Consider the following 16,464-nt stretch of genomic DNA (forward strand, 5'->3'; position numbering starts at 1 on the left):
ACCGGACGTGACGCAGGGCGGGTGGGCTGAGCTACGCAGGCCGGAAGCCCAGCAGGCGGTGAAGATGGCGGAGAACAGCGGTCGCACTGGCAAGAACAGCGGGAGCGGCGCGGGGAAGGGGACGGTGTCAGCAGAGCAGGTGGGGAGCAGGGAACGCGAAGGAGGGCAACCCGGCTGGGTCCGGAGTCGATGTGAGAACGGGGGAAGCCTGTGGCTGGTGCAGACCTTTACTCCAGTCCCACATTTGCGTGGCCACCCAGAGAGGGGCGGGTCCTTGGAGAAGCTAGCCGAGCCCAGGGGAGAGAGTAGGCGGATTGGTAGGTGAAAGCCACGCCCCCTCGGGGTGTTGAGTGAGCCAGGGGGATAGAAAAGCTCTGAGAAGCAGGGTCTGGGAGGATGCGCAAGTCTGAGGAAAGATGGGTGGTCACTTTCCCTATTTTCCTCCGCACCTTCAAACAGGGTATGGCTGGGCAAGGCAGCTTCTAACGAATCCCAGGGGATTAGTCAACGGCTGGGAGTGTAGTCTGTTACTGGACCCTGAAACCACGTTGAAAATCGTCATCGCTCTGCAGAGACACGTGACTCACATAACTCGAACAGTCTAGTGTTTCATACTATTTTGATTCGGGAGTCATTACTAGATTGAATTTTTTTTAGAGACCAGAAATCCTTTACTAAGAATCCGAGTATGCATTTCCCCTAGTGCCTTGCCTAGCACCGGGAAACGTTTGATAAATTAATCAGAAAAGCCCCTTGTGGCTTGGGAACCATGGTTTGCTAATAGTGGGGCTAGTGTTTACTAGGGGTGGGAAGAAATCTGCGTAATAGGGAAACAGTCAAAACAACAGCTTTTTATTTTTTTTTATTTTTTATTTTTTTAAAAACTTTTTAAAAGTGCTTTATTTGCAGAGAGACTATGATTTGTGGCCTCTCCCGTTGCGGAGCACAGGCTCCGGACGCGCAGGCTCAGCGGCCATGGCTCATGGGCCCAGCCGCTCCGCGGCATGTGGGATCTTCCCGGACCGGGGCACGAACCCGTGTCCTCTGCATCGGCAGGCGGACTCTCAACCACTGGGCCACCAGGGAAGCCCCAACAACAGCTTTTTAAATTATAGTTTCATTTATCAGTTATTTGTTGAACAGTTACTATAGGCAGAGGTATTTGCATAAAGATCTTTAAAACTGACCCCTACAGTCAAAGAGCTTATAGTCTGGTGGGAAAAATATGACATACAAAATGTTAATGTGAGGCAGAAATATATCTAAGGGAGATATAAAGTGCTATGGAATTTTGGGGAGGAAAGAAGAGATAGTTTCTGACTTAGGGGGAAAAAGGCAAGGGAGAAGGAACTTAATACTTTTTGAGGGTCTGCCATGTGTCAGACATTCTGCTGGGTACAGGGAAAAAGATAAATGAAATAGACCTTGTTTTCAAGTTAACACAGACTCATTTGAGAAAAGACAAAGCAAACAGTTTTTTTTTTTTGAATTTTACATTATTTTTTATACAGCAGGTTCTTATTAGTTATCTATTTTATACATATTAGTGTATATATGTCAATCCCAATCTCCCAATTCATCCCACCACCACCCCTCTCCCGCCACTTTCCCCCCTTGGTGTCCATACATTTGTTTCTCTACATCTGTGTCTTTATTTCTGCCCTGCAAACAGGTTCATCTGTACCATTTTTCTAGGTTCCACATATATGCGTTAATATATGATACTTGTTTTTCTCTTTCTGACTTACTTCACTCTGTATGACAGTCTCTAGATCCATCCACGTCTCAACAAATGGCCCAGTTTCGTTTCTTTTTATGGCTGAGTAATATTCCATTGTATATATGTACTACATCTTTATCCATTCGTCTGTTGATGGGCATTTAGTTTGCTTCCATGACCTGGCTATTGTAAATAGTGCTGCAATGAACATTGGGGTGCATGTGTCTTTTTGAATTATGGTTTTCTCAGAGTATATGCCCAGTAGTGGGATTGCTGGGTGGTATGGTAGTTCTATTTTTAGTTTTTTAAGGAACCTCCATACTGTTCTCCATAGTGGCTGTATCAGTTTACATTCCTACCAACAGTGCAAGAGGGTTCCCTTTTCTCCACACCCTCTCCAGCATTTGCTGTTTGTAGATTTTCTGATGATGCCCATTCTAACTGGTGTGAGGTGATACCTCATTGTAGTTTTGATTTGCATTTCTCTAATAATTAGTGATGTTGAGCAGCTTTTCATGTGCTTCTTGGCAATCTGTATGTCTTCTTTGGAGAAATGTCTATTTAGGCCTCTGCCCATTTTTTGATTAGGTTGCCAAAAAGTAAGTTTTATAATGTTCCTCACGGGCCTTCTTAATGGCAGCTAGAGGAGGGACCTCTAACTAAGCAGGAGATTATGGATTGGGGGGTGGGTGGGAAAGGGAAGTGTGGTATAGTGGGGTGGCTAAGAGTGTAATGAGTGCACTGGGTTCAGATAGATCTGTATTTGAATCACATTTCTACCTTTTACTACCTATATATGACCTCCCATGAGTTACTTCTTTTGGTCTTCTTCTGTGGAAACGTAATGGTGCTTACCTCACTGTATTTCAATTATTAGGCTAGACAACACATACAAAGTGTTTTGCACAGTGATTGGAATACACTACGTGCTTAATAAGTGTTAATTACTTTGTTTTGTAAAAATGATAATCCTTCAGCTCAATTCTAAAGGATGAGAGAAGTTAGTCAAGCAAAGAAGGAAATGGAGGATTTTCTAGGTAGAGGGAATAATGTGTTTAAAAACACTGTGGCATGAAACTGCCTGACATGTTTGGGATGCAGGTGGACTTAAAGTTTGGGATGGACTGCAAGACTTGGACGTGGAGAAAAAGAGATAAAAGAGGAATCTAGGATGTCCCTCAGGTTTCTGTTTTTGATGGTGCCACAGGGAATGTAGGAAGATGGACAGGTTTGGGGAGAAAATAAGTTTGAATTTGGGTTTCTTGTGGGATATTCAGGTAGAGACATTTAGCAGGTTGTTTGATTTATAATCTTGAGTTACAGAAAGAAATCTGAGTTGGAGATACAGATTAGAGAATTATAAGTTTATAGATAGTAGACAAAGCCATGGCTGTGGATGAAATCACCTACAGTTTGTACAGAAAGTGAACAAAGAAGTAGAACAGGAGTGAAACTAATAGTAAAGGGGTGGTAGAGAAAAAGAAGCCCTCGAAAGAGACTGAAGAATTGTGGTAACTGAGTTCTGAGGCTTTCCTTGCTTAACATTCTCTGGCCTTTGTTTGTGTTCCAGAGAGAACACTGGGTAAAAAATATTATACTTATCACTGGTGAAAATTTGAGCCATATAGACAAGATGGAGGCAAGTGGCACATTGAGCTAGGCACTTTACTTGTTTTATCTTCTGTTACTTAATTACTGCCATTTGAAGTAGCAGTATCGTCCTCAAGATGTTTGAGTTTCGGAGGCTTTAGCTAACTTACCCAGTGTCAGTAACTGGGAGAGCAGGGCTTTTAATTGAGGGCCTTGAGCATCAGACAGACCTATTTTTTATACCATAATCCTATTAGAGATATTTGGGCTGAGCCGGAAGGATTGGATAAATTTGAACAGGTGACAGTAGAAATAGAATATAGGGAATAGGGTAAGAAGAGATCCTACCCTATGAGGAAAGCATACATTGACATGAAGTGCAGTGACTAGTTTAGCTAAATCATGAGTTATAAGTTAGAAAGATGTAGTCCTTAAAGCAAGCTGAGTCTTTGCATGGCAAAGAATTCAGGACTTTTTAATGTAAGCAGTGAGGGAGACATAGAAGGGTATATGTTATACTATTAATTTTTTTTAATTACATAAAATTATACACATTCATTTTAGAAATTGTAGAAAACACAAGAAGTACAAAATAAGAAATAAATTACCCATGATCCTACTTTACCTATGATCCTACTATCCAGAGGTAACTATTCTTACCATTTTGAAATATATCCTTTGAGAGGTTCCCCCCTCCTTTATGTTTTTGTATATGTGTGTGTAGATGGAAAGGGAGGGCCTGTATATTTTACATATTTAATTTTATAAAATTAGTATTATACACTATTTGCTGTTTGGTAATCTGCTTTTTTCTCTTAAAAAGATTTATTTATTATTTATTTATTTTAGGCCGCATCGGGTCTTAGTTGCGGCACGCGGGCTTCTCTCTAGTTGTGGCATGTGGGTTTTCTCTTCTCTAGTTGTGGCATGCAGCCTCCAGGGTGTGTGGGCTGTGTAGTTTGCCGCACGTGGGCCCTAGCTGAAGCGCATGAGCTCAGTAGTTGTGGTGTGCAGGCTTAGTTGCCCCTTGGCATGTGGGATCTCAGTTCCCCGACCAGGGATCGAACCCCCGGCCCCTGCATTGTAAGGCGGATTCTTTACCACTGGACCACCAGGAAAGTCCCCGTAATCTGCTTTTTAAGCCTAATAATATATCACGAATATTTTTCTATGTCACCCAAGTGCTAAAAGAATTAAATTAGCAACAATGTATAGGATGGATTTGGAGAGTCCAAAAATGGGGAGATAATTTAGAAGACTGTTGCAGTAGTTCAGACAAGAGGTAATGAAGGCCTCAACTAGGGTGATGTCAGTAAGCCTAAGAAAAATTGCTGAGGTAGAGGCAATAAATTTGGCAGTTGATGGGATAAGGGTGTGTCCAAAGATGAAACCAGGGTTTCCTACCAGGCTAGAGTCATGTCACTAGCAGCAATAGGGGAGACAAGAAGAAGAGCAGTTTAAAATGGAGTAAAAGAAAATTCAGCTTTGAATGACCTGAGTTTAAGGTATCCATAGGACATTTAGGGGGAGGTGTTTTATAATAATAGCAGGCACTGTTTATTGACAATCTGTTGTATGCTGGATATTGTCCTAAGTCCTTGATGTAATTAATGAATCCTCTCAACATCCTATGAGGCAGATATCTCCATTTTTTTTGAAAAAACTTAGATTAAAAAGAGAAGTAACAACAACAAAAAAGTAACTTGGGAATTCCCTGGCGGTCCAGTGGTTAGGACTCGGTGCTTTCACTGCCATGGCCCAGGTTCAGTCCCTGGTTGGGGAACTAAGATCCTGCAAGCCTCATGGCCTGACCAAAAAAATAAATAAATAAAATGAATTGGGAGGTGAGGAAGTGGAGGCAGTGCATGTAGACTAGTCCTAAAATATTTGATGAAGAGAAGGGATGAGAATCATCATTTGACGATGGTCAAATCATCATTTGATAAGGTCGGAGAAATTTTTGGAGTTGAGTATGTTTGTCAGAAAAGGGGGCACTGAACTGAAAAGAAGATATTTAGTGCAGCAATAGCCCAGAAAATGCTTTTCCAGATGCATCCAGTCATAATTCTCTACCTCTTTTATTGTTCCATTGAACCCAATAAGAGTAAATATCATGTAGATGAGAAGACCAAAGGACCTTTTGGGGATAAATGTAATGATTGTAGATTTTCCCCAAAGTTATCAAAATTATATGGTATCAATTAAACAAAAAAGAAAGAAAAGAAAACCAAAATAAATCAAGTGGAAATAGTTTGACTTTTTTTTTTTACAGTTGTGTGTGTGAACTTTTTTTTTTTAACTTGTTTATCTTATTTATTTTATTTTTGGCTGCACTGGGTCTTCGTTGCTGCAGGCGGGCTTTCTCTAGTTGCAGTGAGCGGGGGCTACTCTGTTGTGGTGCACAGGCTTCTCATTGCGGTGGCTTCTCGTTGCGGAGCATGGGCTCTAGGCACGTGGGCTTCCGTAGTTGTGGCACTCGGGCTCAGTAGTTGTGGCTCGCAGGCTCTAGAGTGCAGGCTCAGTAGTTGCGGCACACGGGCTTAGTTGCACTGTGGCATGTGGGATCTTCCCAGAACAGGGCTTGAACCCGTGTCCCATGCATTGGCAAGTGGATTCTTTTTTTTTTTAACATCTTTATTGGAGTATAATTGCTTTACATTGTTGTGTTAGTTTCTGCTGTATAACAAAGTGAATCAGCTATACATATACATATATTCCCATATCCCCTTTCTCTTGAGCCTCCCTCCCACCCTCCCTATATCACACCTCTCTAGGTGGTCACAAAGCACAGAGCTGATCTCCCGGTGCTATGCAGCTGCTTCCCACTAGCTATCTATTTTACATTTGGTAGTGTATATATGTCAGTGGCACTCTCTCACTTCGTCCCAGCTTACCCTTCCCCCTCCCCGTGTCCTCAAGTCCATTCTCTATGTCTGGCAGGTGGATTCTTAATCACTGGGAACAACAAAAAAAAGATGATTGTGTCCTGTGTAAAATTATTTGTACATGCCAAATATGAAAATGTAAAGAGCTCTGCATGGTTGTAAGGCTTGAAGTTACTTTAGGAAAAATAGGGAATTCCCTGGCGGTCCAGTGGTTAGGACTCCGTGCTTCCACTGCAGGGGTCACGGGTTCCATCCCTGGTCGGGGAAACTAAGATCCCGCATGCTGTGCCGCACTGCCAAAAGAAAAAAAAAGGAAAAATAGTTGGTATTTTAATTGGATTCTTTTTCAGCAGGGATGTTTATATGTTAGATGATTTAATAGGGTTGAGAGAGTCAACAGTGACCTGGCCATCCCTACTCATGCCAGACTGCTTTAGGAGAACACGAAATAAGGGAAAGGGAAGGAAAATTAGGTCAAGCCATAGGGGAGAAAACCACTAGTAAGTTGTATTTTAGGAGGAAGAATGTGGGAATAGAGCATAGCCTCTCTGTCTTCATTACCTGGCAGACCTCAGAGATGGCAGGTTAATATCAGCTTATTTTGCGTTTAACTAAAAGTTAGTTGTCAGTTAGCTGCTAAGAGATTTCATTTTCTTCAAGTGCATCAGTGGCTGAAATTTTCCATAACAACTGTGGATAACTCATACCCTTAGATATATTTACTTTAGTTTGGTGTTGTAATAAACTCTATAACTGGACCAAGAGGAAATAGGGGTTGTTAATTAGCAAAAGTATTTGAAGAAAAGTTGGAATTAAAATCTTTTTGCCTATAGTGTTAAATTGGTGGTTGAAAAGTAGATTCCTACTAATTACTGAGGAAAATAAGTTCAGGCCTCAGAAATTTTAGACATTTAAGCTGCGTTCATTAGTGTGTGTTAAATACGACATACATGCAGAAGAGTGGATGTCATTTGGGTGCTAGGAGAACATCTAGAGTCTAGTTTAGTTGTGGAATTTTCTTAGAGGAAAGTATTTTGATCTGTAACATTGACAGTGGAGAAAATGCTAATTATAAATGGAATAGTTTTGATATAGGCAATGAAGGTGAAGGAAGAACAGCTTGTAGATGAGTGAGATTTCCAAGGCGTTTGCTGAAATGAGTGGATGAAGCGGATTGAGATGAAAGGATGATGGATGGGAGAAGGAAACAAGTTGCTCTAATGACAAGTTCCTAGTCAAATTTATTCCTTCATTTATTGGGCAGTAGAAAGGCTGTAGGGGTGGTACAGGACAGTCATTTGGATTATCTTAGCTGTGTATGAATCTTGCGGAGAGAAAGAGCTAGAGATAAGGGACCCTAGCAAAGATGAGGTGGTTAGTCAGTGATGGCAGTGAGACTAGAGATGATGTAAATGAGAGTGAGAGATTTGGCAGTGGTTTGAATGAATGGGCTCACTGCTCTTAGTGGACCAGGAGGGTCCAAGGTACACTTTGGGTTTGGAGAGAAGGTCATAATAGTAATTAATGCACTTCACTGCTTACAAAGCCGTTTCACATTAATTCATTCACGTGATACAACAGCCCTATGAAGTAGGTATCATCCCCTTTTACGGGTTAGGAAACTAAGGCTCAGAGACATTAACCCAGTGGTTCTCAGTTCTGGCTGCACATGAGAATTTCATGGGACATGTTTTTTTAAATACTGAGGCCTGGGCCTCACTCCCAGTGATTGTGTAATTGTTCTGAGGCTCCACTATTCACATTTTAAAAATGGTCCCCTGGTGATTCTAATGTGTAGCCAGGGTTGAATGAACAGGGCTAAAAGTCTGTCAGAGTTTATAAAGCCAAAATGTGGCAGAGGCAAAACTTGAAACCTGGTCTTTTGTCTTTCCAAATACAGTCCTCAGAGCCCTATACTAGAAGTGACGCTGGTGGTGGTATTAGTACCCTGTCTGATTTTCACACTGTTTAATTCTCTGCTCAGTTTCTGGGGAACAGGAAGCTGGTGGTAATCACTTCTTTGGGTCTTTATGTGTGTTATTATGCTTCTTTTGTACCACTACCCCCACCCCCACCCCCAGGTTCTCATCCTTCAGGCTTCAGTTAAGGCATTATCTCTCAGGAAGCCTGTATCAGTTAGGGTTTAGAGGCTACAGATGCAGGCTTTGGGCAACTTATTTATTATTTTTTTTTAAAGAGTGTTTTAGAAGGACGGTGGTAGGTCACAGAATTGAACACAGTGAAAAGGAACATTAAACAACTAGGCCACACAGAGTTCAATAACTAGGGCAGCTTTGGGGATTTTAGGAATAGGAATGGAGGACCATCTTTATAGGACAACTATAGGTGTCTTAGCTCCAGCTGCCTTCTGTACCTGTTTGTCTCTACCCCACATTCAATTCCTATAGTATAGAATATAGGTCACTGCCCCTGTGGTCAAAGAGCAAGGGCCCTGTGATTAGTAGCCTCACAAGAACCCCAGTGAATTAGGAGGGGCACTTGCCTAATGGGAGGGCTGCTGGGCGGACCCAAACAAGAGTTACTCGTTACATGGGACTTCCCTGGTGGCGCAGTGGTTAAGAATCCGCCTGCCAATGCAAGGGACACGGGTTCGGGCCCTGGTCCGGGAAGATCCCACATGCCATGGAGCAACTAAGCCCATGTGCCATAACTACTGAAGCTGCGCGCCTAGAGCCCGTGCTCCACAACAAGAGAAGCCACTTCTCTTCGTTGCGGTGCGCAATGAGAAGCCCGCGCACCGCAACGAAGAGTAGCGCCCGCTCACCGCAACTAGAGAAAGCCCGCGTGCAGCAACAAAGACCCAACACAGCCAAAAATAAATAAATAAATAAAATAAAATAAAAAAAAGTTACTCGTTACAAAGCCTTTCCTGACATCCCTCTTTACCTGCAAGTTTAAGCTCCACTGTAGGTGCTCCAGTAGCTCTCCGCCCCCATTCCTATGTAACAAATGCCTAATCCTCACCGAACTAAGCTGCAAGATGGCCTAGCAAGTATCTCACCCCTAGTAGGCACTCAGTGTTGGGTGAATGGAATTCCAGACTTAATTTAGAAACTGCAAACTGTTCTACTCCTTTTCCAAGATAGGTGTCTACTACTGCATCTTTGTAAAGCCTGCTATCCTATGCTGACCCTCTGCCATTTCCACTGTCCCCTCTCTCACCTTTATCTCTTTCTCACCTTCTTAGGTAATCGCTGGCTTCAACCGCCTTCGGCAGGAACAGCGTGGCCTGGCATCCAAAGCAGCTGAGCTGGAGATGGAGTTGAATGAGCACAGGTGAGGAAGCCGGGAGAAGCAAACAACAGGAGAGTCGGATGGGCCCCTTTTTTTGGGGGGGGGATGGGCCGTTTTGTAAGAGAGGGTTGCAGCAGAGTGGGACTGAATTCTCAGATCCTGCCTTGTCCTCCTACCTCAGCCTAGTGATCGATACTCTGAAGGAGGTAGATGAGACCCGCAAGTGCTACCGCATGGTTGGAGGGGTACTGGTGGAGCGGACTGTCAAAGAGGTGCTGCCTGCCTTGGAGAACAACAAGGAGCAGGTGAGCAAGAATCCCTGCGTAGATGCTCTGGGCAACCAAGGAGTAAGGAAAGGGAGGCCAGGGCTTTAGGGAATGTGGGGGAGGAAAGTGTGGGTAGGAACTCGTGTTGAAGGCAGCATAAATAGCCTATCAGCCTATGCTCTTTAGTTATGCTACGGCTAACTCCTTAGACAAAGGAGTTGCTGACTATGCCTCTTTTCTGGCTGAATTGGGGGAGGGGAGGTGGTTAGAGTGGAGTTTCTCACAGTGTAGTCCATGGCTACGTATATCCAAATCACCTGGAAGACTAATTTAAAATGCAGCTTCCCGGACCCTCTCCTGTACCCACTGATTCAGAACCTTTGGGGATGGGAGCCATGAAGTGGCATTTTAAAAATAAGCAGCCCAGGTGATTCTTACGTATACTACAGCTTATAAACCTTGTTTTAAAGAAAGGAATACTTTTTGTGTCTGGGCTCTACTATTAATACTTGGTTAAAGTTGAGGTTAGAGGTATCATCACTCCTTCACTTCCCCCAACCATAGTCTGTAACAGATGGGGGAAGGGAGTCCTGAAATCCTTACATAATCCCTGTCGTTTGCCCTCTAGATACAGAAGATCATTGAGACACTGACACAGCAGCTTCAGGCAAAGGGAAAAGAACTAAATGAATTCCGGGAAAAGCACAATATTCGTCTCATGGGGGAAGACGAGAAGCCAGGAGCCAAGGAAAACTCAGATGGGGCTGGGGCTAAGTCCAGCTCAGCTGGAGTGTTGGTCTCCTAGAGACCGAGGCCTTTGCATTTTTTTCTACCCTGATTCCCACTTCTTCTTTCTCTTTATTGTTATTATTTTCTCTGCTATTGTAATTTTTTTTTGTTAATTAAATGTTTTGTTCAGAATGCTTAGCTCTAGCCTGAAGCTTTCACCCAGTATTAGGGGTAGAATTTGCACGGGGCATGGGCAAGCATATGATTTGTGGTTTGGGGTCCATCTGGTTAATGGCTCACAATATCAAACTAGGTCCCATATTTTATCCTTTACCTTGCAAATAAAGATGCACCTCCTTATTTACTTCCCTCCCCGCCAAAAGATTCAGAAACAAACGTTAACTCTCAGGTTGAAATTTAATCAGCATTTGACATGAGGCAGATAGCTCTGGTGATAACTAAAGCTTATGAGTCTGCAACAAAACAGAGGCTTGGTGCTTCCCTGGTGGCGCAGTGGTTGAGAGTCTGCCTGCCGATGCAGGGAACACGGGTTTGTGCCCCGGTCCGGGAAGATCCCACGTGCCACGGAGTGGCTAGGCCCGTGAGCCATGGCCGCTGAGCCTGCGCGTCCGGAGCCTGTGCTCCGCAACGGGAGAGGCCACAACAGTGAGAGGCCCGCGTACCGCAAAAAACAAAAACAAAAAACAAACAGAGGCTTGGTGGTGTATCTTGGCACTATTCTTCAGATAAAGAGGTCCAGAATGCAAACCTGTGGACTAGCTGTCCTGCCATCCTCACCAAAACCCCCAACCAGGTAGAGCTGATCATTCCAAAGGCAGGTCCGATGGCCCACGCGTTTTAGTCCATGGTCTGCACAGGGGAAGTGGAACCACAGAGAAGGAGACTTTCCTGTTGGGTAAGGGCAGAGAGTGGTTATTGAGGCAGTAGCGCTTTGGCTCCCATGGGGCTCTTAACAAGACCAAAGATTTGCTCATTATTTTTCTCCTCACTGGATTTGTGGGCCTCTTCAAAATTTAGCATTCTGTGTATTCCTTTAATTTGTCGACTAAATCTTCCTTCTCCCTACCCCATTACTCCATCCTCTTTTTTTCTGTAGTCTGCAGGTTCTCCTATCTTCCCACCTTTTCCCCTTCTCAACCATTAAGCCCCTTCTCACGGGTATCATAGATGTAGAGGTCATTGCAGATGGTGTCTCGGGCTCTAGTCAGAGTTTCTCCACCAAACAGCACAGCAAAGGGCCCAACCACAGAACACGAGTGATGCCGGAGTCCTCGAGGCCCCTGCTGGGACCCCTGCCCACTGCTCACGAGACTTGCAAGCTGTTCCGTCAGACGGGGGGCAGCAGGTGGTTCCTCCTTGGGGGGGAGAGAAGGGACTGTCTGCAGAGATTTGGGCAGCCCCATTTTAGCCCCCTTCCACCCTTAGCAAGATGTGAGCAGATAATACCTTAATCTTCCCATGACTCCAATGCCCAGCTACTTCTGCTTCAGCTGAGTTGCAGCCCCCAAAGAGCAATAGCTGGTGACCTGGGTGGGGCCCAGGACTTTGGAGTAGGGCAGCGCAGTGACCTGAACGTGAGACTGTGTGGTAGCCTTCTTCCTTATAGCTGTGAAAGTCAGGCCTGAGTTGGGTTTTCTTTAAAATATAAGCGCTGTACTGCCTTTTCCCCAACCCCCTTGCCAAGGATAGGAAGGAGACATGGGATAGTGCCATATGTAGTTCGGTTGAGAGGGAGGGTAATGTTGATGAGAGTTCAGCTATCTTAGACATGGAAGATTCCCGGGGAAGGAGGGTTCTAGGGTGAGGATATTAGATAAATTGCCTGCGAAGCTGTTTTTCCAGAGTGTAAGTGAGGGAGCATGAAAGGTTTTGGGCAAGGGGTGTCATACCAATAGGTGCGGGCGCCAGGGTCCAGCCTTAACGTGTAGATGCTTCCATAACGACGCTGAGTGCGAGTCCCGCCCTCCCTGCCTGCCACCCGCAGCTCTCGGTCGGAGAGGCGGGTACAGGTGTGACTACTGAGGCCGGCAGGGGAGCAGCTGCCGGGGGCGGCGGTCCACGCCTCCCACACACCGCGCTCGGTGTCCAGGGCGCTTACTGTGGCCAGGCGGCGCGACCCATCCCAGCCGCCCACTACACAGAGCCAGCGCCCGCCCACCGGCGCCGCGTCGTGGTGGCTGCGCCTCGGGCCGCCCCGGGCCCCCACCCGCACGGCCTGGCCCTCAGCCGGATCGAAGACCACCATATCACTGCTCGGCTCTCTCGCTCCTCCGGCTAGGAGACCCCCCACCAGATAGAACCGTCCCCGCAGTTCGGTGCATGAATGAAAGGCCCGCGCCAGCAGCGGATCCCGCGCCACCGGCCGCCAAGTCCAGCCTGAGCCCCCTGTCGCACCCACCGCCCCGGCCATGGGCCCGGGGAGGGGCGGGCTGCGGGGCCGGCGGCCCGGAGCACCCCTACCTGGGGGCGCAGGCTTCCCCGGAACCGCCTCTACACCCCTACCGGAAGCCTGTCCGGGTCCCCACCTCAAACCACCTGCTTCGCTCCGCCGTCGCCCAGCAACCACTGCAGCGGCTGCAGCACGACCGCTGCAAACTGAAGGTCGCAAAGCACCGGTTACCGTGGAGACAGGAGACCTGGGTAGCCACCATGAATTAGTGTTGTCACCATGGCGACAGGAGCTGTGCGAGGTCAGTAAAAATCTTGAAAGTCTGTTAAATTCGGAAAGTCCGAGGACAGCCAGTTCCTCAGAAGGACCCATGTTATCCAAGATGTGAATTCACTTGGGACTATGACGTTTCAGGTGCAGGCGTTGCTCTGCAAGGGTTGAGGAGGAACCATGTCCTTTTTGGCTTTGGCGTTTGGGGCGTTTTTCTGATTCGTTCTGACCTCCCCAGGGATAAGCTAGGAAGGGGAGACAAAAGTCAGAAGGGAGGCAGTGAAAGTGGATTAAGCACTGACCTGGGAGTCAGGAGACTTGAGTTCCGGTCCCAACTATACCCTGACTCTCAAAGTGATTATTTTCCTCTAGGCCTCTTCTTTCTCATTTATTAAATGTGCTGTTGGGGCTTCCTTGGTGGCGCAGTGGTTGAGAGTCCGCCTGCCGATGCAGGGGACACGGGTTCACGGGTTCCGGGAAGATCCCACATGCCACGGAGCGGCTGCGCCCGTGAGCCATGGCCGCTGAGCCTGCCCGTCCGGAGCCTGTGCTCCGCAACGGGAGAGGCCACAACAGTGAGCCCGCGTACCAAAAAAAAAAAAAAAAAGTGCTGTTGGCTTATCCCCTAGGTGTCTTCCAGACCAAAGACCGTGGTAAAGTCTTGAAGGTCTTGATCGACGGGGTGGGACAGCCCTTTCCTCTCTGGCCACTAGAGGGTAGTAGAACCCAGTCTCTCAGGGCCCATTGTAGAGTGAGTGAGTGAGTGAGTGAGTGAGTGAGTGAGTGAGTGAGTGAGTGAGTGTGTGTGTGTGTGTGTGTGTGTGTGTGTGTGAGAGAGAGAGAGAGAGAGAGAGAGAGAGATATTGGGTTGAGGGTGACGGAAAATACCTTAGGCATTGGAGAACTTTTCACTATTGAGTCCTAGGAAGAGTAACTCCTTATTTCCTTTTGTCTCATAAGCTCATAGAGCAGGAGGAAATAGAGGTACCGTGGCATCTGGAACTCAGAATTAAGGTCAGGGAGTTTCTCCTGATAAGATCCAGGGCAGAAGCTGCCTAGTCTTAGAAGCTGGATGGGGGTGAAGCAGGCGAGGAGTGAGAAAAACAAACTCCTGCCCCTCCCTGGTATCTTCCATTTATTCAAGCCAGGTCCTTGAGCTGCTTCTTGACTCTATCCCTTCAAGACCCAGTGAAGAATGAAGAGGCCCAGATCCAAGCTGACTAGTTTTAGCTACTGGTGAAAATGCAGACAGATTTCTACTCCCAGCATAGCTGGGGTGGGACAGAAACAGGACTTGTGTCCCCCAGGGCTGGTCTGTAAATGAGAGTGATGACTGCTTACTTTTGCCTTTGGTTTCTATTCATCAACTTGATCCCCATCAGGCCCAAGAAATGGAGGCCATAGAGAGTGGCTAGAGCTGCAGTGAGGCTGGACATGTAATTCAGGGCAGGGCTCTTCCCATTCCAGATCCTAACTCTTGGTCCTTAGAGAAAATAGCATGAGGAGGGTATGGGCAGGAAGGCACATTTAGAGAGACTGGTAGATACCAGGACCTGTTCCCCACCTATACCTTAAAGCCGAGACCCAGTAGTAGCTTTGAAAGTCTCTGCCCACCCAACTATAGCTTTCCCAGATTTTGACAAAGAGGATCCTCAGTTTTCCAGACCATGGTAAAAAAAAAAAAAAAAAAAAAAAATCACTAACTTCTAACATCCTTGGCTGAAATCTGAAAGCCAGCCTTTTCCCTAAATCTTCTGACTGGCTAACCTCCCAACCGCTGGATTCAGATCTGTCATACTCCTAGGAGTTCAGCGAGGAGCTGCCTGGTGGGTGGTGTCAGTTTTGCTTTAACCGTACTGGCCTATATGCCCATTTTAGGCTCTTGCTTTTGCTTAAGTCTTTGACTGTCGTGCCAGTCTCCTGGATAGAACGGGGAACTCCCCACCCCAGGGGCCTTTCCAGTTCCTCTCTCCCAGCTTTGTTTTCCTTCTCCTCCCAGCTGCCACTCCGACTCTGAGTCCTCAGCAGTTGTCATCTCACTCGAACATGGAGGCTGAACCTCACATTGCTCCTTGGCTGTCCCCTCCCAGTTCTGCACCTCCTCCAGTTCCACCTAGTAGCTAGAGGTGTCCATCCATTGCTGCTCCAAACATAGACCTGGGGGAGGAATCCTACCTCCCCTGTTTAGTCTGAAGTAAGCCCGTATTTTGGAGGAGGCAGAAAAGAAACTGGGGGAGGAGAAGGGGAAGAAGAAGAAGGAGAAGAAAAGAGAGGAAGAAAATAAGCCAATTTGTACTTGTCTGACAAACACTTGACACCCCAGGGCAGCATCATAAGTGGTGTATAATGACCCCGTCAATGATAAAAAACTGAAAGGCACAGGGACAACCTCTGTCTAGGAGTGGGAGTGGCGGCTGATCATTCTGAAAGTCTCAGAATCCTGATGTGATCCTATGAGTTTGGTTTCCTCAGTTGGCTGTTTCTGGCAAGCAAGGATCCCTGAAGCTCAGCTTCTTAGTCTTAGATGTCTGTCCCAGCCCCAAATCTACACACCCTCGTCTCAAACCTTCATAAAACTTTTAGTCTAGGGGCTTCCCTGGTGGCGCAGTGGTTGAGAGTCTGCCTGCTGATGCAGGGGACGCGGGTTCGTGCCCCGGTCCGGGAAGATCCCACATGCGGCGGAGCGGCTGGGCCCGTGAGCCATGGCCGCTGAGGCTGCGCGTCCGGAGCCTGTGCTCTGCAACGGGAGAGGCCACAGCCTCTCCCATTGGCCACAGTGAGAGGCCACAGTGAGAGGCCCGCGTACCGCAAAAAAAAAAAAAAAAATTTTAGTCTAACTTCTCCTCCCCTTAACCTCATTTTCTGACCCTGGAACCATCCCTGGTTCACAGCATTGTTCAGTACACACAAAAAGCCAACAATTGGACGCTAGGGGTCTTAGTCACACTCTCAAGACTCTCTCAATTGCCTCTGCCTACATCTCCCAGGCTGTCCCATCCTTCAGGCGGTCTCTGCGGCTCTTCCTTTATTGTCCTCTGGCCTTTCTACATTTTTCCCACAGTTCATTCTGCCTATAGCTGATTTCCTGGCCCCATGTCTTCTTGGTCCCAATTCTGGCTTTTTGCTCTCAGCTCAGCCAGAATAAGGACGTGGGCAAACAGGAGGACAGAGGAATGACCAGGAAAAGAGATTTCAAGAGGCCAGATCTTGAGACGTGATTGAAACGTGAGCTGAAAGTAGTTGGTGAGAGAAGTGGAACTGTGAGCAGCCTTGGGGTGGAGGGGAGTGGGAATCAGACGAGTTAGAGAATGATGGAGAGGTGGGGTAAGGATGGGGGAA

The 16,464-nt window shown here is 46.6% G+C and overlaps 2 protein-coding genes across 2 annotated transcripts; one reads left to right on the forward strand and one right to left on the reverse strand.

Moving 5' to 3' along the window:
• The first annotated feature begins 7 nt into the window (after positions 1-7).
• PFDN2 (prefoldin subunit 2) lies at positions 8-10,643 on the forward strand. Its single transcript, XM_004284413.3, has 4 exons — positions 8-139; positions 9,404-9,492; positions 9,632-9,755; positions 10,345-10,643. The coding sequence occupies exons 1-4, from the start codon at positions 65-67 to the stop codon at positions 10,519-10,521; spliced, it is 465 nt and encodes a 154-aa protein (XP_004284461.1). The 5' UTR covers positions 8-64; the 3' UTR covers positions 10,522-10,643.
• A 205-nt stretch (positions 10,644-10,848) lies between these two features.
• KLHDC9 (kelch domain containing 9) lies at positions 10,849-13,370 on the reverse strand. The gene is made up of 4 exons (XM_004284414.4): positions 12,356-13,370; positions 11,913-12,072; positions 11,623-11,821; positions 10,849-11,354 (listed from the first exon to the last, which is right to left on the reverse strand). Exons 1-4 carry the CDS (start codon positions 13,225-13,227, stop codon positions 11,188-11,190), a joined length of 1,398 nt encoding a protein of 465 aa, XP_004284462.2. The 5' UTR covers positions 13,228-13,370; the 3' UTR covers positions 10,849-11,187.
• Positions 13,371-16,464: the final 3,094 nt, after the last annotated feature.

Source organism: Orcinus orca, chromosome 1 (genome assembly GCF_937001465.1).
Source record: "Orcinus orca chromosome 1, mOrcOrc1.1, whole genome shotgun sequence".
Classification (NCBI taxonomy): domain Eukaryota; kingdom Metazoa; phylum Chordata; class Mammalia; order Artiodactyla; family Delphinidae; genus Orcinus; species Orcinus orca.